The sequence below is a fragment of the Dunckerocampus dactyliophorus genome, chromosome 16, assembly GCF_027744805.1.
Source record: "Dunckerocampus dactyliophorus isolate RoL2022-P2 chromosome 16, RoL_Ddac_1.1, whole genome shotgun sequence".
Lineage (NCBI taxonomy): Eukaryota > Metazoa > Chordata > Actinopteri > Syngnathiformes > Syngnathidae > Dunckerocampus > Dunckerocampus dactyliophorus.
In genome coordinates, this window is record NC_072834.1 from 10,905,510 (window position 1) to 10,926,195 (window position 20,686).

Genomic DNA, 20,686 nt, shown 5'->3' on the forward strand with positions numbered 1-20,686 from the left:
TTTTAGTAAGTCCTACTGGGAATGCGCTGTTTTGTGTGTCTGTAGCTTTTATGCTAATGACCTGTGCCTGTCCAGCCTGTCACCCAAGAAGCCTATTATGCACTTTGACTAAGGATTTTCATAGTCAAATCGGATTCATTAGATTTTGTCCATAGTTGACTAATATTTCAATGTTTTTTTTTAAGAACAGAACTAATGTAGATCCCGACAAATCTCATTTTCGACTTTTTCGACCTCAAAGAAACAGCCTAAAACACTCAGATAAACGAATAAACATGGTAGGTGTGCAACAACAGTACCTTTATTTATTTAGTGACACTGAAAGCAAGACAAACAAAACTGGAACACAATCGCTGTCGGCACACATGAGAAAAATTCACATCGAATAGGAACAACATAGGATTGAAAAACAACAACTTGCCAAATCTCTCAGTTAGGACCATAATCTCTGTTTTAAATGATATTCAGTGATGATTAAATGATGTTGGTTGTTGTCGCGTGATATGTAAGAAGCTGCTGACACAAGTTGTACTCCACTATCTGGAGTCATCTTTTCAAAATACCGTACTTCCACACTTTGAATGAATTCTTAGTCGCCATTCTGATAGCGTTCAAAGCTCGTGCGCACCTCAGCTCCTTTGGATTGTTCCACAGAAGCAGGTGATTTTATTAATGCGTGGTAAGTATAAGTCTTCTGTGAAACACACACATCATTTTCAATTTAGCTGTAGCCACACCCCAGGTAGTCAGAATGCTACAATCTTGACCACGTGGCATTTTAATATGATTCAACGGCAAGATTGCTAGTCCAATCAGACTCCTCTGAATCGAACAGTGGAATAGTCAACTATTCTATGACATTTCTACTGCACTTCATCCACTTTTTACATACAGTATACACTGTAACTCTGCACTTGTCTGATGTAATAGATGCCATATATCACATACAGCAATATAACATTAAGGCGTGGGACAGGAGGACACAAACATTAGCAACACTAACATAGCTAGGTGAGCTACAGTACTAACATTACAGGCCTATTTTTATAACAACAACATGCTATGTTAGTTTATTCCCCGAAGAAAAACAATATGATCAAACATACATCTCTGTAGCTTACTGACACATAGTTGGCAGTGATTTTAACATGTGTAGCCTATATTTTTGCAAAGCTGGCCGTGCATATGGGGTGGGGGTCATCTAGCTAAGACCAGGTCAGAGGCAGTAGCATGTCCTTTTTTTCCATTTATGACGCCATATAACCCCAAGTTTTAAATCCAACCATTTGAGGTCCTCTTCTCTCAAAAGTGGAGCAAACAAGTGAGGGAGATGATAGATTTTTATTACATTTGGTGGTCATAAACAAGCTCTAGGTACAGACATTCATTTATAACAGTATTAAAAAGTCAATTTTGCATAACAGGAGACCTTTAATCCATCGTCATACTTCACTGGAAATATAATATTACAAATATAAGAATATTACAACTCTGTGACCAAACTTGGTTGAGATTATGTTTGTATAACATAGTAGCACCGCATGTTGAGAACACAGTAAACTCAATGAATGACTAAACAAGTATTATTTTTGACGATGCTAAACTTTTTCTTTCATTCTTTCATCTCGTTGCGTCCAAATGCAATTTCTAGTATGTGTCCTTTCTTTTGACTCCCCTATCCCTGCTGTGGAAAAGAGGAATATGACATCGTTAAGGCAGCAGGCAAGAAGGAGAGTCATGCGTGGATAGACAGGTATGAGCAGCTAGCCATGACTCTTGGACGTGTTGTGGTGGGTGCAGTGAACCACCGCGGGCTGCAGCCACACTCGGCTCTTTGTTGTTTTGGTTGTGCGCAGCGAGGCACGGTACTTTCCTGAGCCGGGAAATGCAAGATCACTGTTGCGTGGCCTCCATCCCCAGCTGCACACATGACCGGCGCCGTAGGAAAGCCCCTGACGGCAGCCCAAAAGGAGGTCCAGAAAGGATGAAGGGAGCAGGGAATGTTGTCAGCCCTTTTTAAACTGTTAGGGTTTTTTTTTTTTAGACACTAGCTTCTTGTTTTGTCTTGCTGTTTGATTCTACAACATTTCTATCAGCTTTTCATTGTTGCAACACAAACAAGTTCCCGTCATTTCTTGACCTCTAACCCTCCAACATTCATAACCTCTGACCCGCCTACATTCCTTTGCCTTTGACCCTCGGGCACTTTGAAATTATACACAGGTCCCCATTTAGTCAAGGGATGAAAGAGATATTCTATCAAAAATAAAGGCAATATAATAAGAAGTACATTTAGGGGTATTTTTACAAAAAAGCACATTGTCTGCCCATGTTTTCACCAACCTGTTTAAACAACTGAAAAGCCTGTAAAATTCACACCAGGCCAATAGATGGCCATTGCACCAACTGCTTTATTTTGTTATGTGAATGAAGACTTTGCAAAGTAATGCAACTGCACTGGATGCAATAGTAATGCAGTAGTCCAATCACTAAATCCCAATACAGTAGTCATCTCATCACAGCACTGTGGTCCACCATTGTTTTGATTGTGGCACACTCACACATCCTATATTGACCACTTAACATGCATTCACATACTTGCCATTTTTACAGACTAATTTTTTTTGCCTTTAAACAGGAACGGTAACACTATTTTCAGAAACACTGAGACTAGGAGTAAAATAAGGACCATTGTGATGCATTGTATCTCTTATACTACAATATAACCGTATCAAATATCAGTATTGGAATATGCAAGACAATTATTTTTACACGTTTTCCTCACATTTACATATACTCAACAAAAATATAAATGCAACACTTTGGTTTTTGCTCCCATCTTTAATGAACTGAACTCAACTATATGTACATAAAAAGGCCTATTTCTGAACCTTAGAAAGATGTGCTTTAGGCTGGCCACAATTAAAAGTCATTTCAAAATGTGCAGTTTTGGTGGCCTGGGGCATGGTTTTTTGGGGGGGCTGAGCAGTATCTGGTTTCCTCGGGTAATGCAATACATAGAATTGATCAGGTTGTTGATGGTGGTTGCTGGTCCATTTATCTTCAGTGGCTGTGCAAAGTTGCTGGATAGGTGCAGGTGAGTATGCTGACCATACAAGAACTGGCATGTTTTCAGCTTTCAGGAATTGTGTACAGATCCTTGCAACATGGATCTGTGCATTATCATGCTACCACATGAAGTAATGGTCAAGGATGAATGGCACAATAATGGGCATCAGGATCAAATGACAGGATGAAAATGCCATCGGTAAAATGCACCCGTGTTTGTTGTCCTTAACATACAGTACGCCTGTCCATACCACAACTCCACCAAACCACCATGGGCCACTCCATCCACAATGTTGACATCGGCAAAACGCTCACTCACACGACGACATACACGCTGTCTGACATCTGCCATGCAGAGTGAAAACCGGGATCAGACAAAACACCTCTCCATAGTGCCAGACGACATGCATGTGAGCATTTGCCCCCTCAAGTTGGTTACGACAAGAAATTGCAGTCAGGTTGAGACCCTGGTAAGGACAACGAGCAATCAGATGAGCTTCCCGAAGATGGTTTCTGACAGTTTGTGCAGAAATGCTTTGGTTATGCAAACCGATTGTTACAGCTGCTGTCCAGGTGGCTGGTCTTAGATAATCTGGGAGGTGAAAATGCTGGAAGTGGAGGTCCTGGGATGGTGTGGTTACCGATGGTGTATTGTGAGGCCCGTTGGATGTACTGCTAAATTCTCTGAAACACCTTCAGAGATGGCTCACAGTAGAGAAATGAACATTCAAGTCACAGGCAAGAGCCCTGGTGGACATTCCTGCAGTCAGCATACCTATTGTACGCTTCCCCCAACACTTGCCACATCTGTGACATTGTGCTCCGCGATAAAACTGCACATTTTGGAGCCTCCTTTTGTTTGTCTAAGGCATACCTGTGCAATACTCATGCTGTCTCATCAGCGTCTTGATATGCCACACCTGTGAGGTGGATGGATCATATCAGCAAAGGAGAAACGCTCACTAACACAGATTTAGACATATTTGTGATAAGTATTTGAGAGAAAATGGGTCTTTTGTGTACATAGAAAAAGTTTCAAGCTTTAAGTTCAGCTCATGAAATACGGGAGCAAAAACAACCCTTATTTACTCAATAGAATGCAAAAGTGTCTTTGAAATTTTGACTAGGATTGTGAACATTGTAGGCGAATGCAAGGGTGCCCAAAGCGCGGGCTGGGGGGCATTACAGCCCGCTACTTGTGTATTAGTCCGGTGGCACACTGTAAGAAATACAGTTAAATAACAAAACTAAATGTCAAAAAAAAGAAGAAAAACGGTATAATGTAATGAGAACAAGTTGAAATGTAAAAATTAATAACACTAATAGTTAGGGGTGTCACGAGACTCCCAACTCACGAGACAACGCACAAGATTGGGTCCACAAGAAGAAAAACGAGAAAGAATTTAACAGTAATTTTAAGCAAAGTACAATGAAAAGTATGACGGGATAAACTAAGTTTTTTATTTAACCGAACAACAATGCAAAACACAAAACAATGCAGGTGCTTTTTGAAATGTTTATTGTTCCACAAATTAATTACAATAACAATATTATTGTCAACATTTTTTAAGACCAAAAAAACACTTATGATCATATATCCATCCATCCATTTTCTATACCGCTTCTCCTCTTTGTGACATGTATTTTCTCTCAGGCAATTTGTACTGTCTGTCATATTAGTTATTAGTATCCACATTTTAGCATTTTCTAGTTACATTATGCCTTTTTGCTTTATTTTTCTACTTTTGCTGGGTTTTTGTTTATTTTACTTCTGCGATGGACCATGTTCCACCGTTGGCCCCTGCACCACACTCACCACACTCAAGTGTGTTTGGTGAGCCAGACTGTCTTAGTTTCGCCAGGAAGGCAAGGTGATGCCAGGTGAAGGAGGGTGTGTCCATTCTCTGCCTTATTGGCTCTGTCACTCCAGGGGTTGGGTTGCATTGTGGAGGGGTTTATGCAGCTTTCAGCCCACCATTACATGGTGATACTTATGTATAATCGGAGGTGCTTTCGGCGAATACTTCAAGCAATAAACAATTTTTGACTTTCACTTTTAATGCACAACCCTACTCGTTAAATATAGTGACCATGTCGCTAAACTGTCAACACGGATCGCTTCTATGTGTGAAGTGTGTTATGAAATGGAACAGGTGATCACTGGTGCTTGTAAAGTGTGCTCAGCCAAACATAACAAGCGTAAATAGAACCGCTTGATGAATAAGGGTGCAGAAAAGTCCGAACATCTACGTGTTTTGATCTGACAAATCTTAAGTAACTTCGATAAAATGTAGAATAACTACAGCTTCTGCTTGGCGACAGCTGTTCAACTCCGGTGGAAAAAACAGCCACACGTCACTTGTTGACGCCGTGAGCACCGAGGCCTTTTTAAAAAAAATTATAATATCAAAATGGCCCCCAAATCTTTGTTGTTTTTTTTTAAACATTTTGCATGGAAAGCGTTTGGACACGCCCACTGCAATGTATCATACATGGATTATTGCACATGATCGCTGTTTCATGCTACTGTCTGTAGCATTGAAAAACATTGTCATTCAATTCAATGTGTTCAATGTATTTCCAACCTCATTTGAGGCCTATTTTCAAATGTTCGCATTGTAGCCTCCAAAAACACTGCTGCCATTTTAACAAATGTCCATAAAATGTTTTTTTTTATGAAAAACATCCCCTTGCATCCAAAAATACATGTGGAATATCTGCAGTACGCGTAATAACAACAAACAAGTAAGCAATTCCCATTAGCCTGTTCGCTAACAACGCATCACATACATCATGCAGTAATCCAAAGGCTAAGACCATTAAAACTAGTTATTAATTTAGAGACTACTTGTAATCAGGCACCGAAATCCACAAATAAATCCAATTCCTAGAACCCCAGAGAAAATATGTTAGATTCAACAAAATGAATATATGTTAATCATTGATGACTCAACTCAGCTGCGCAATTGTATAAACCTAGACAGTCTGTCTGTGCATGCAGCCTGCTTTAGAGTCAGTGACGGCGGCCCTCTCAATGCACCATTAACTCCTACCACATTGCCAGCGCACCAATGCCAGTAACAACAGCGCCAACAAATGTGACTGCCAGTCATTCAGAAAAGCTTCATTCTAGGTAGCTAATTTGACTTGCCAGTCTTTCATTAGTTGGCCCTTTTTTGCTTCTAAACTACAGTACAAACACAAGGGGTTCATTTAGTGTCAGTGCTGACTATGACAAAAGCACGAGGACATCATCCATCTTGGTCACACACACCCGCCTTTCATCACTACCTTTGGTTTCATCAGTCCGAGCTCTTATTGGCACCTTCAAGGACACCGCATGCACTCAGGATGGAGTATTGGACATGGTGCTATGTTAAGTCCCCTGAGTAACAACATGGATTGTGTGGTTCTCTGCAGTCAACCTGTCCCATTGTAAGAGAAGGGGAGCCAGCTGGAGGTCTCAAAAGTATGACTAAGATGACTTCAACACTTCTGAAGAATACACTTATTAATGAGAAAGGTAATTATGTTGTTTAATGATGAACACCAAGTAGCGAACACTGACACGAGCCTCATGTATTCACAGGGAGACAAAGAGTCACGGCGCCATCTAGTGTCAATTTCACAATTAACCCTCTACCAACATTGCAAGGGGATTAGTAAAAGCCTGAGAGAAATCCCGTCACTCCTCTTGCACTTTTAGGTTCTTTTTATACACACAGATGAAACCACCACAGACAAATCAGGCTTTTAAGTAAATCTATTATAACGTATTCACTTGTGGATTTGACCCATTTTGTTTTTTTTTCATTCAATAGTGCACATATCCATCTTCAAAGTCTTCACTATCATCAGGTATGTGTATTATTGTATTTGTATTTTTTTAGTACAGCATTGTCTTCAGGTTTATGAACATGTCTTCGTTTGTGGTGGCAAAAGAAAAATACTGTCGTCCTTTTGGATAAGAGCCTCTAGCGGTCATGAAGTGGAACTGCAACGGGGGCGGAGTTATAGCTGGGTAAATAGAGTTTTAAAGATACAGTCAACAAAATACAGAACGTGCATTTTCCCATTTTTTGCGTGATTCATGTACAGTAGCTAATACCTAATTTATATTTTAGAATAGTGGGGCTAATGATTATACATGTTGTGGTACCTCTTAATTCTATTTCTCAATACACTTTGGTAATTACACTTCATCTTAAGAATCCTAATTTATGTTCAATTGCATTGAGCAACGTGATGTTTCATCATCTGTTGATTTATGGAGGATATTGAAAACAAAGTAAGGTGATGTTACTTAGTTCTTATCCATATGCTTCATTTCTAACAGTATGCAGGATTTTGTATGACATATTATCACATTTTTGCGTACAAAAGAAAAATCTAGAATAGCAAAAAGTGCTGTGCGCGTGTGTGGGGGGAGCCCCTTCTTGAAGCTGCATCAAGCAGGCAGTCCCGTGAAAATTTTTGCGTGGGAGTTCCCTTCCACCCCACCTCCTTCCATCTCTTTCTCTCTCAATCTCCCTCCCTCTCTCCTGTATCCTCCCCCACAGCAGCAGCAGCAGCAGCTTAGCCCCGCATCCAGCTTCCTCCAGCATCCAGCAACCATCATCCATCCGTGCCTGGGAAGCAGCATCAGGTCCTGCCCGGGCGCAGCACCGACCCACGGCGGAGGAGGAAGAAGAAGAAGAAGAGGAGGGGAGGGGACGCATCCTCACCATCCGAGTGATGCCACAGCACCAACTCCATTTGGAGCAGCAGCCCTGAGAGTTGATCTGTTTGAGCGGGTTCTGGTTCAGGAGAGGACGTTTTTCCAGCCTCGAAGACAGCAGCAACCTGCCCATGAAGATGTCCAACGCTGACATCGTCCTAAACGCCGCCGATCGGGTGGTCAAATGTGAGTAATTAACCCCCCCACACACACATTCATTTTGCCTTTAGACATTACATAACATCTTCTTGTGCCATGGTCGTGAACGTGGCCTCTATTTTCCCCCTCCATGTCGTGCATCCGTGGTGCATTCGCGGCCAAGTTCCTTTTTTATGTTGACAAACAATCTTATTTTCCAGGCTGCCCACACGAACTACACGAGAACAAGGCAGCACAGGGGGGATATGGGGGTATAAATTTTAAAACCGTTATCATGTATTTTTTATGTTTGTTCTCAGCTGTCAGTATTTGAATGTGTCTTAGCGCTGGCTGGGGGGTGGGGGGGTGGGGGGGATGGGGGCATGAGAGGGAAGAGACAGCTAAATGCTGAGCTCCAAGAAGATGGGGCAGTGATGCAGCAGGATTTTCGACAGGGAGAGGGCATGGAATTTTGAACATATATTGTCCTCTATATGTGTTGATGTTAGGACTCCTAAAAGATGCATGAGGGGATGCTAGCTCAGGGCATCACCGTGGAAACAAAGTCTGATGATCAATGGAAGATTATGAAGCGCTCACACAGTTGTGCCATAACTCAATTAGAACCCAGCTCATTTTGTCTATGGACCAGCTCAGTGTGCACAAATGTATTCACCAGCGTTATTAGAGCAATGACTGTGCAGCTCACTCAGCAGCGGCAACTTTTGCACTTGAGGCTACAGACTTGTACAAAGAGTGATCTGCACTTTGAGACCCATTTTAGATCACAACCACTACATGGGCATCACTGTAGATCAGGGGTGCCCAATCTTCGTCCACTGAGGGCCACATATAGTAATGTGGTAAGCGATCTAAACAAAACAGTTTAGCTTTGTTATGGGTGACAAAGCAAATTAGTGTAAAATATGATAATATATGTCATTAATAATGAATTCATTTTTTTAGAACATGTTGAGGACCAATAAAAAATAAAAAAAACAAGGGTCCGCAGCCACACTTTGGACACCGCATCTATAGATGTGCAAATTGAACCGAGATGACATCCAATACATGTCAGAAATGTCTTACACAAATTCACAGTGCCACTGATGTATTCATTTGCCACTTATTGAGGCAGGTGTAGAACCATACTGCATCATACTGAGCGTTGCTTCTAATATTTATTTATATTTATTATTTACTTCCCATTTTGCAATATCAGCTAACAAATATACACAATAGAGGACCCCCTCAGGATGATGCAGTGCGGGTCTACACCATTGCAACCGCCAATCACAATGATAAACATTTTGATACTATTATTTTGAGATTTTGAGCTGGAATGGGACGTCGCCGCTGAATACTATGTCAGCCCTGCATCCTAAATTCTATCTTGCACACTTTGTGACTCTGCTGCTGACACATCATTATATTTGCGCTCCTGGCTCATGATTCATCTGTGTAAAATCCTCTCAATTTGGTGTTTTACAGAAGCACGCCTCATTACATCTTCTATCGCATCAAACTGCTGATCTCCGTTGCCTGTTTGAACCCCATCCTGAAGATTTGAATAGACAAGCTGTAGCCAAAATTCTGTCTTTACAAAGAGAAGTGTCAGAGAGGTGCCGATTTAACAATATGTTTATTATTGTGGTTGTATTTGGAAGTGGTGTGGGGCTGCACTGAAATAAGGTGACCTAAACGAATACCCATCTCTTCTACCTTGCCTGTTTTCAATATACAGTATTTGCTTATTCTTATATTATCATTGACAAAAAGTAGTTCAGCTAAAAGGAGATGCAAAGAAACCCACTATTGTGTCACTGAGGTGATAAAAGCAGATGATTGTGATGAGTGGAGACAGAGTCGTCGTATGTGGCCCGTGTAGCTAACTACTGAGGACAAGCGAGTTATTTTTATCCCCCGCCAAGTGAAACTACTACAAGTTCACAGCGTCTCTTCTTTCTCTTACACATCCTAACAGACAGAAGAAACGCAATGCAAACGGATGATCTGTTGGTCTGTGCTGTTTGTTTGGCAAAGGGACTGTCATCATTGTGTTTTGGTGGAAGCGAGAGGCATATTGAGGGCAGTTACTCAGGGAGGAGGTCCATAGGAGCACCTACTGTGTGTGTATAAAGGGAGCTGTTTTATACTATATGTTGAATTATTAAAATAGGTCAAGTGGGTTGTTATGCAACAATATGGCCGGCATTGCATTCAAATTAAGTAAATATTATGTATATTCAGGGCCACATGTGAGCTGGAGCCTATCCCAGCTTTCAGGTGAAAGGCAAGTCAACCACATGGCACATATAGTAAATTTATATCGAATCTCCAACTAAGCTAATAAGCATGGCTTTAGACTGTGGGAGGAAACCCAGAGTAAGCCCATGCAAGTGCGGGGAAAACATGCAAACGCTACACACTGAAGACAGAATTCAAACCCAAAACCACCATACAGTGAGCAGACCTGCTAACCACATTGCAAAAATAGAAAAAAAACTGTCCCTTCAAATCAAAAATCCAAGACAAATTTTCAGTGCTGCATGCACCCGTCATACCATAAATGCTCTAATTATAGCCAGGGCTTTCAAGCACCTAAACAGGAAAAAGAATGGGGCGTTAATTGGAAGCCGGTGATAATTGGAGAAAGGCTGTTATTTCCAAAACGTAACAACATGCTATATTATATATAACCTTTTTTTTGTTTTACTTGATTGGGAGTGCATGACAAAGCGGAAAGGAAATCACAGCTCTCTTTCACCACATGGTCATTTATTAACAAGTATATTGCACAACGTAGCATCAACAGATCCAATGTTATAATAGCGGTGAGAAGCAAACTGCTCAGCCAGTGTCTTGACGCCCTTATTACAGTTTTTCACAGTGTTTGCTGGTGAATTGAGATTCTTGTGAATAAACTCTGGTGAAGCATGAGCTGGAGCGTGGTCTATCTGTGTCATAAGAAAACTTTGGGAGCAGTTTCTCTCATGATACTTCAAATGCCGCTGCTGTCATCTTGTGGATTTAGGAGGTTCCCTACAGCCACAGTTGTTGATACCAGTGTTTTTTTTTACCCAGAACAGAGACAGCAACAGTTATTTGCTTTTAAAGACCGTGCATCCCATGACTGTATGTAACTCGACATGTAATTAAATAGGAGTTACATCCAGCATTTATGGTAATTTAGTGGTATCTAAATTTAAGAGCCCATCGTGATAATGATTATGATGCAGCAATACTCTTATTTGGCAACATCAAGAGTACATTTCCTTCCTCCTGTAAGCATCACGTACAAATACAGTATGGTGATGGTACCAAGAGTATTATGTGTGCTTTTGTTAGTTGGACCTCCCATAAACACACGCTGCCTTGTTAGGCCAAGCTGAGAAAGCATGGAGCATTTCCTGACTGAACTCAAGGCTGCTGATTAGCATCACAACACTGCCGTATGGTATCTTCAACTATAGAATGGCAAAACGTGTCATTTTCATTGTGCGACAGTGGAGTTTGTTGAAACCCCTCAAGATGATATTCGATGTACATTTTCCGTGTTTACGAGAGGGCCAAATGCAGTTTTCTGCGTCGACACTGGCTCGACTCCAACAGTCAGCTGCTGCTTGCTGCTGCCGCCGCCGCTGCTGCTGCAGTTGCCCAGCAACATACAGTATTTCATAGTTTGACTCTGCTGCTTGGGCGCTGAGCTGGAGTCAGCTTCTTTCATCTCTCCACTGTACATCAGCCTATGTGTGTGTGTGTGTTTGGGTGTTGAACACCATTTGCATCTGAGCTATTTTATACATTTCTCCATTAACATGCGTACATTTCTCGTATAGTTCTGTGATACATTTGAAGCAAGACTGCACTGTTAACCAAACACTCCACATTCAATGATGACATCAACCCATCGCAAACTTCCAACACTTGTGTGTGTGTGTGTGTTGACAGTGCAGAATGTGTGCTGCCAATGTGTCAAAACGCACGTCGCCATCACAGATACACACTGCACTCTGTGAACACTGCCCCCCCATCCCTCCAATTAAAAACACTTGCTGGCGCTCGCCTCATTATCCCGGGAGCAGCGACTTTGAGAGTTCTCTAGCCAAGCATTCATTATTAAAGAGCATGTTGATCATGTTCACTTTAAGCTTTGAGACACGTTCCTTTTTCTTCCCTCTGCTTGGCAACGCCGAGGGCCCGTGCTCGCCTATGCAGGGCTAAAATCTGGCAGGCGCACTACTGCTGACTTGTCTAAATGTGCACTGCTGTGTGCATGCGGAGGTATTTGCAACTTCACGATCATCTGTCTTATTTCTCCCGTTAATCTGAATTATTTACAGTGCCCTCGTGTATAAAGAATCCCTCCCTTAAGCCAGATGATCTATAGATTAACGTCAATACACGAAGCCTGAAAGCTTGTCATCACAGCACACAGGGATCAGCTCCACATCTAATAAATAACCTTTCCTGACACAGAAATAATGATCTCTTTTTCACAGTTTCCCAGCCAGTCTGTCGGTGACTGGTGCATTTTAATGGCCACAGGCTTCTGCAATCCAGGGAGAGTGCTGGATGAATTGAGGGCATGTACATGCTCAGGTTGTGTTCATTTGCTACCAATACAAACACATTTGTTCAATGATTCTTAGTCCTTTATGTTTGCACCTTTTATGAGTAATATATTCAATGGAAATTACACCGCATTGTTTACACCTCAGATCAATTATTAGAGACTATAATGCGCTATTCTGATGACACAAGTACATACCAAATGTAACAATATGTTCATTATTGTGGTTTGAAAACAAATCGTATGCCTATTGTGGGAGATTAATGGTGTCAGACGTACTTTTGAATAATTTACTGTTTGAGTCTGCAAATGGATTTATTGTCCTTGTGCATATTTTTAGACTATGTTGTACGTATACAGCCAAGATGGATGCAGCAGCTGTGTTACCTTTAGGCAATACATGGCTTCCCAAATGGGATTTCATAGTCATCCATCTAGCTCCTTCAAGTTTGCAACTCTTCTCACTTTTTTGGATCACACTTGAACAGTGTCCACAATCAATTTGACTTGTGTTTGTGCTCTCTCCACAGCTGTCCCCTTCCCCCTAAGCCACCGTCTTACCATGAAGGAAGTGTTCGACTGTGAAGGGAAGCCTCGAGTGGATCTCCTGAAGGCCCACCTCACCAAGGAGGGCCGTGTGGAGGAAGCTGTGGCGTTGAGAATCATCAATGAAGGAGCGGCAATCCTGCGCCAGGAGAAAACTATACTGGACATTGAGGCGCCAGTCACAGGTAGTTGAGACATTTCTAAGGTATAGCTATAGGAAGGAGGTCAACATACCCGCCTGATCAAAATCTTAAGACCAGTTGAAAAATTGCTAGAATTTGCATTTTGCACATTTGGATCTTAATGAGGTTTTAAGTAGAGCTATACTATACAAAAACAAGAAGGAGAAGTGAGACAAAATGCATTTTGAAAAAGTAATTTATTGAAAACAACAATTAAACTGAAATAGGTTGTTTATCAACTGAGCAAAAGTTTAAGACCACAGGCTATAAAAGCCAAAATCTGCTCAAAATGTTCATTTTCTGTCAGGCATTCACACTATCATGCCCTCCTGATGGCTAAAGCTAAGAAGCTCTCTCTTTTTGAACGTGGTCGGATTGTGGAGCTGCATAAGCAAGGCCTCTCGCAGCGTGCCATTGCTGCTGAGGTTGGGTGCAGTAAGACAGTCATTCTATATTTTTTGAAAGATCCTGAACATTATGGAACAAAAAAGTCAAGTGGTAGACCCAAAAAAACACACCTGTGCTGAGCCGGAGGATCCGATTGGCTGTCCATCAAGAAACATGGCGGTCTTCGACCCAAATTAAGGCCCTTACTGGTGCCGACTGCAGCGCAATAACCGTCAGACGGCATCTGTGGGAAAAAGGTTTGAAAAACAAAAAAACGAATTCAAGTCATTTAGACTTTGCCAGGGAGCATCAAACATGGGACATTGAAAGGTGGAAAAAAGTTTTATTCTCTGATGAGAAAAAATGCAACCTTGACAGTCCAGATGGCTTCCAACGTTACTGGCATGACAAGGAGATCCCACCTGAGATGTTTTCTACCCGGCAAAGTGGAGGGTGTCCATCATGATATGGGGTGCTTTTTCATTCAGTCGAACACCGGAGCTTCAGGTGGTGCAGGGTCGTCAAACGGCACCTTCAATAATAAATAAACGGCATCAAGCTTGCCCAAATGAATTTTTGAAGTGATTAACAAGAACAGTGGAGCTACTCATTACTGAGTCCTACTGGGAAAATGTTTTGTTCTGGTTTGGAGAGTTTTTTGTTATTTTTTAAGCGATGGTCTTAAACTTTTGATCAGCTGATAAACAGCCTATTTCAGTTTAATTGTTGTTTTCCATGAATTACTTTTTCAAAATGCTTTTTTTGCTGCTTGTTACTGTCGCTTTCAGAGGAACAGATCCTTTAACATGCTCAAGGACACTGTAGTGTTAAAGAGATTAGTGATTTCTGACTGTCTGTGAGGCCGTGAAAGTGACATGAGTCCTGACTCTGTGTGTGTGTGTGTGGGAGGAGGACGGCTGCATGCGGACAGGACAGTTATCTTTGCTGATGTTGTTTTGGCGTGGTTGCGGCCGACAATAGCCTATTTTGTTGGGGTTTTTTGCAAGAAAGAGTTTGTTGATCGATTGATCGTCTCCTCATCATCCTTACGACAACTTGACACTTGCACGAATTTTGCCTCTCCATTGTCCCGCAATCTGCTCTGGCAATGCTTGTCATTTAGATGGTACAGTATGCCTGAAAAGTGTGAAGGCTAGTTTGCACACTGTTTGTGTTCTGTTTACACAATTTACGCGTCAGGCAAAGGCACGCAATTTGTGACGGAAAATGGTGCACATTGGCACGAATCGCCATGCTCCCGCACAACTTATTTACGTCAAGTACTGTTTACATCTAGTGTACGACACAGTACGCGCAACGTGCATTGTTCTCGTATGGGTATGCATTGTCACCACCACTTCCCGCATCCATGAAGCAATCGTGGCATTATTTGGTCCCGCTTTGTCCCGTGTGACGCCACAAGATGTTCAACTCCAGAGAAGAAGTTCTCATTGCAGAAAAGAAAAGGTGTCTATATTATCTAGTAGTTTCAGCACTATTACTACTTGCCAAAGACCAGGAGAGAATACAGACAGAACAAGGCATAACCCTAATTAGAAAAAGGAAAGCACAGACAGTGTGGGTGAGGGAATGGCTGACTAGGAGACATCATTTTGGGCATTATGATCAGTTTTTGTTCCAGATGGAACTCCCACAACTGTTTGGGGGCTGTGGACAGCAAGCATGTTGCTATGAAGAAGCCATGCAAAGCTTGATCATTCTACTACAATTATTAGGTACGTGACACTGCCCGCATTGTTTGCGAATCGGTTGCGTTGAAGATTATGCGTGCAGCCCCGAACCGTTTATACATACTTCACACTCGTTTACGACCAATTTGCTCATTGGCCCGCAAAATTGTCTACTGTGGGGACAAAATTCTTGACAAAAGTGTCAAGGTGGCTTCACAATGTCCGAGTCGATGTTACAATATGATCTTTATTCCTATTGATGGTCACCGCAGTCGAGTGTTGAGACCAAATGTCTGTTCAAAATTGGTTTCTCCTCTCTGAGCTTTTCATGATGTTTATTTTCACTTCCTTGGTGATGGCTTCACTTTCCTTCGGCGCACTGCCACCGGAAGAGCCTGCTTTTTGCTGCGTGTGAGTCGTACTTAGTGTATCGCTGCGCACACCATAACTAGTTCTCGAGTGAGTCTCATGTTTACGGACCAAAATTAAGTTTATGGTGTGTTCGTTACCACAGAAGTTGTGAGAAAGAACGCCGAGGACCACCTGCATATATGAAAAAAAAGCATAAATTATATAAAAAAACATGCTCGAGAATTCATCATTAAATGCTGACATAAGAAAATTCTTTTGTCAGTCATTAGTTCTGGTAAGTTTTCTTATCATTAATGCTATTGTAAGCTTCAGTGTTTCTATTTGGTCTGTATTCAGAAGACTTCATCGTTGACGTACAGATAAAAAAACAAAAAAATGAAGTCCTGTGGCAGTAAACTGTTAATTTAGAGCAAAAAAACACTGTCATGTTTATGAAATCAGCTCTGTAGTAAAATGTTAGCGTAATGCAGATGACTGCTTTTGTGCTAAATTCTAAACAGAAAATGTGGGACCACGGTAAAACTGCGACACATCCAAATGCTGGCTGAGTCTGAACCTGCCAGCGTGTCTCCCTCTGATCAACCTAAGTTGCGGCCTAGTTTTATTCCGAGCCGAACATGCCAGGAAGCCATTTTTATTCTGGGTGTACAGCCATCAAGGGATACATTTCCTCAAGCTGCGATTTTTGCAGCTTCAAAGCCTGACCAATATATTTAGCCACTCACTCTGTGAGTTTATTAGTAAAGGGGGGGGAGGGAGTCATAGAAGTATCACATCTCAGTGCTTTGGGGACCGAGTAAAAGTTTACATCAGATTTGCTCATTTGTCCATCTTTAATATGACATGGGAGCCTTTGATAGTGTGGTTGCGTTTTTACATGGTGTCATTTGTGCAAACAATGAGGTGATTTGTGTGAAACAGACACTTTATTTTACAATTAGTTTTGGTCACACACCAATCCCATGACACAACAGGCACATTTATGCAGTATTTAGTCACCCATCATCTTAATTATAGCTATTTGGAAGCAAATAGGTTATTTATTTGAAAAGGTAGAACGCACATCACAGAAAAAAAAAGAAGCTTTATGAAATATGGATGATGCACTGTGTGTGTGTGTTTGAGTGTGAAGAGCTGTTATGTTACCTCAAGCTTGAATTGTGATTGTGTGTGTTTGTGGGTGCATATAAACATCATGAGGCGTTTGTGCGCTTGCAAAATCTTAACTTGCACAGGCCTGTGGTTGTTCGTGTATGTGCACGTACGTGGTCGTGTGTGTGTGTGTGTGTTTGATTGCTTTATAGTCACACAAGCGGTTTCCCACTCACATCGCTCTAAGCTTTGAGTGGGCGAAGGCCAGTGTGGAGCTGATAGGGGAGACGGGAAAGGAGGAGAATGGAGGGTGAGTAGGAGAGAGGAGGGGGACAGAGAGAGATGATAATGAAAAATGGAAGGCCGTGAGGAAATTAGATGTTGGTTTGCAATGCAAAGTCATACAATGTTCAGTACAAAAAAAAGTGTTCGTCTCTCTCAAGAAAGGTGTCTTGCTTCACTTTGGAGGGTGGCAGCCTTTCAGACATAGAACATAAATATCTTATTTTTTGACCCTGAAGGCAACGTGCTTCTCCACTATTGTTCTCTTTTCTTTATTTTGAACTGAATAAGCATCTTCCATTGGACATCATGTTCCGTTATTCATTCTTCTATACAGCAGCATTGTCTAAACCTTTTCCACCGAGGGATGGTCAATATATGCTCAGCTGTCATCGCTTTGCTTTGTGCGACAAAGCAAATTATTCTATACAACAATAATTTACCTAGCGGTAATTAAAGGGACTGGCTCAAGATGAACTTTTTTTAAACCCCAAAATATAAAATAATTAAAACATTTATAAGAATAAATATAAAATACCACCACTGGCTATCATATGTTACCAACAGTGGTTTAAATAAACTGATTGAAAATGTCTATATTTTTCACAATTACAAATTAAACTGCATTAAAATAGGCACTTCAATTCGGACCACATAAGATGACTAGCGCTCATGGCTCATGGCATCATGGCTGTCTCGTACACAAGTACATATCCATCTCTTTTTCTTCCAGATATGCTTTGTAAGGCTACATGACAATGTAGTGCAATCATAACAAGGTTTTCACTTACTACAAGGAAGCTACAGGCATAATGAACACTTCTTCAATCATTCTATCAGTTATCATTATGCCTGTAGCTCCCTTGTAGTAAGTGAAAACCTTGTTATGATTGCACTACATTGTCATGTAGCCTTACAAAGCATATCTGGAAGAAAAAGAGGTGAGTGAATGTATTGATGTGAAGCTGATGAGGGGTAGGATTAAATAAGCTTTGCTTCTTCCTACTCCTTTTTGGACATGCAAAACTGTGAACTGTATTGTGTGATGTGCAACTGTTTGACTTGTATGCATGTTCAAGATGAATTAAAACCATATCCATAGCGCCTGCACACACACAAAAGCTGTCTACCACTATCTACCAACAATTTGCATGCTGTAGTTATGATATGCTACACAGTCAATAATAGCTAATGTTAGTAGTTCAACGTCGCAAAATCGCCATCATTGGCGGACATCAAACATAACTTGTGCGTTTGTGTGTTACGTGGGCCGTGGCTTGCGTGCTTGGAGCCGGAGGAGAGCAGGATATGGTGCTTGCAGTACGTTTGAAAGTTAGCGCCGTCTCGGCCGCCGCGTAACATTACAAACAGCCTCTTTAATATTGTATGAATTATGCCTGTGAATATTCATTCAGGGCATTGAATCAATCGGAATTGGATTGTTTGACTGAATGAATTTTATTTTTGGCACATGGCGAGAGCAAAATAAAAAATATAAATGATCCCCGGGCCTCACTTTGGACACCACTGTTCCATAGTGACCCTGTTCTTACAATGAATTTGTAGGATTTCTTACCCAAAAATTTAATAATTATTTGTATAGAGGCATTTAAAAAAAAAATGATATTAATGAGACATGTAATGTCAGTGGTACCATAAAGCTCGAGCACAATCCATTCCAGGACGTCAGGCAATGTCCATGTTTTTCCGATTTTTTAATAATTTTTCCCATGAGAAATAATGGGAATAAAGTAGGCTGTTAATAAACTGTCAAAATGCTAATAAATGGCAAAAAATGTCATTAAAAAAACACTTTATGAACAGCATACGTTTTAAGTAACATTTTAATATTCGTTAATATCATACAAGTGTAGAAGAAATAAGTTAAGTTAATAAAAAAGCTAAATTATAAACAATAAATCACTGAAGGGATGATTCACAGGACATCTTTCCTGACAGCGGTTTGAACTCCCTTTCATGTGACTTTCAACATTTTACGATTTTTGGTCCTTATCCAAATGTTGCAACCTCAGGAGCATTTAATATTAGGATTGGCTTTTGTCACCTTTTAAGCACTTTAAAATGTTGAAAAAATGTTTTTAGTTTTTATGAGAAATGATTGCATTTTCTCCGCACCATGTTTGTGGCATGTTGCAGCAGGACTTTTTTAATGTACATACAAGCACAAAACAAATGCAAATCGTTTTTGAGACTGTAAAATCTGGTGTCTTTGGGTTGATTTCCAGTTTGCGGGGACATCCACGGGCAGTTTTTTGACCTGATGAAGCTTTTCGAAGTGGGAGGATCACCAGCCACAACACGCTACCTGTTCCTGGGGGACTATGTCGACCGTGGCTACTTCAGTATTGAGGTGAAACCATCACAATGCCATTCATAGGAAATTACTATTCTGTACTATGCTGTCTTATTGCACTGAAATAACGTCTACTTTTTCAATTTTGTCTTAACAGTGTGTTTTATATCTTTGGTCACTGAAAATCCTCTATCCAAAGACACTATTTTTACTGCGTGGAAATCATGAATGTAGACATTTGACAGAATATTTCACCTTCAAACAAGAATGTGAGTACCCCCTAGCGTCTATCATATCATATACGCTACTGCATATTTTATTGCTGTCTTACTAATGTTGTATGTTTGTTTTATTTTGGACTAACCTACTCCAAGTTTGTTCATATTCACTGTTGCAGTAGTTTTGACTATGTGTCAGAGAGCGCTCTGAGATAACTGATTTCCTCTCTTTGCCTGGCAGGTAAAATCAAGTATTCAGAGCAGGTGTACGACTCGTGTATGGATGCGTTTGACTGCCTTCCTCTGGCTGCGCTCATGAACCAACAGTTTCTGTGTGTCCATGGCGGACTCTCACCTGAAATACACACCCTAGACGATATTAAAAAGGTAATACTGTACCGCTTTCAAATTTCACGCCGGTGGAGTGATTTTGTCTTGTTATGAACTGTGTGTGTGTGTGTTCTTCCTGTTCAGTTGGATCGGTTTAAGGAGCCGCCGGCTTTTGGGCCCATGTGCGACCTGCTTTGGTCGGATCCTCTGGAGGACTTTGGTAATGAGAAAACCCAGGAATACTTCAGCCACAACACAGTGCGAGGGTGCTCCTACTTTTACAGGTGAGCTCACCCTTACCCATCAGAAGTAGGCGTGCAGCAAGAGTCCATTCCTGTCCCTCAGAGTCACTAATGTTCTTTATATTGGACTCCTGGGTAACATTTTGTAACTTTTCCATGCTCGGCTATTGTAAAAACTACTCTTAGCAAGTCTCCCCTGAACAGAAATCTGCAAAGGAATCCAATAAAAAAAATGCAGGGATTTAATGACAGAAAGCAAACCAATGTAAATGAACTCATTATGCAGCCATTAAGCAGAGCATGTTATAAAGAGGATGTGAGGTCTAATCTACGATTGTTATAAGACGTAAGAGAGCTGTAGGAGAGGGTGGTGATGAGGAGAAGTGTTACAGTAGATGCTAGTGGGGGTGAGCGTTTTATTAATGGAGGTTCAGTTCTGCTTATTGTATATCATATAAGTAAGTCAGCATGGGAAGAATAAATGCAAATTCATATTAGAGACAGTCTTTACCGTCAGCTCAATGATGAACAAT

The 20,686-nt window shown here is 41.1% G+C and overlaps 1 protein-coding gene across 2 annotated transcripts in view; it reads left to right on the forward strand.

Annotated features, from left to right (window-relative positions):
• Positions 1-7,588: 7,588 nt before the first annotated feature.
• ppp3ca (protein phosphatase 3, catalytic subunit, alpha isozyme) overlaps positions 7,589-20,686 on the forward strand; it is a 34,797-nt gene continuing 21,699 nt past the window's right edge. The window contains exons 1-6 of one of the 2 annotated variants that reach the window (XM_054754618.1): positions 7,589-7,972; positions 13,028-13,228; positions 19,296-19,420; positions 19,521-19,632; positions 19,823-19,968; positions 20,056-20,195. In XM_054754618.1, coding sequence (XP_054610593.1) covers positions 7,918-7,972; positions 13,028-13,228; positions 19,296-19,420; positions 19,521-19,632; positions 19,823-19,968; positions 20,056-20,195 — 779 coding nt within the window. In that variant the 5' untranslated portion in view covers positions 7,589-7,917. The remainder of the gene's footprint in view (positions 7,973-13,027; positions 13,229-19,295; positions 19,421-19,520; positions 19,633-19,822; positions 19,969-20,055; positions 20,196-20,686) is intronic. The other variant, XM_054754617.1, reaches the window with a different exon arrangement.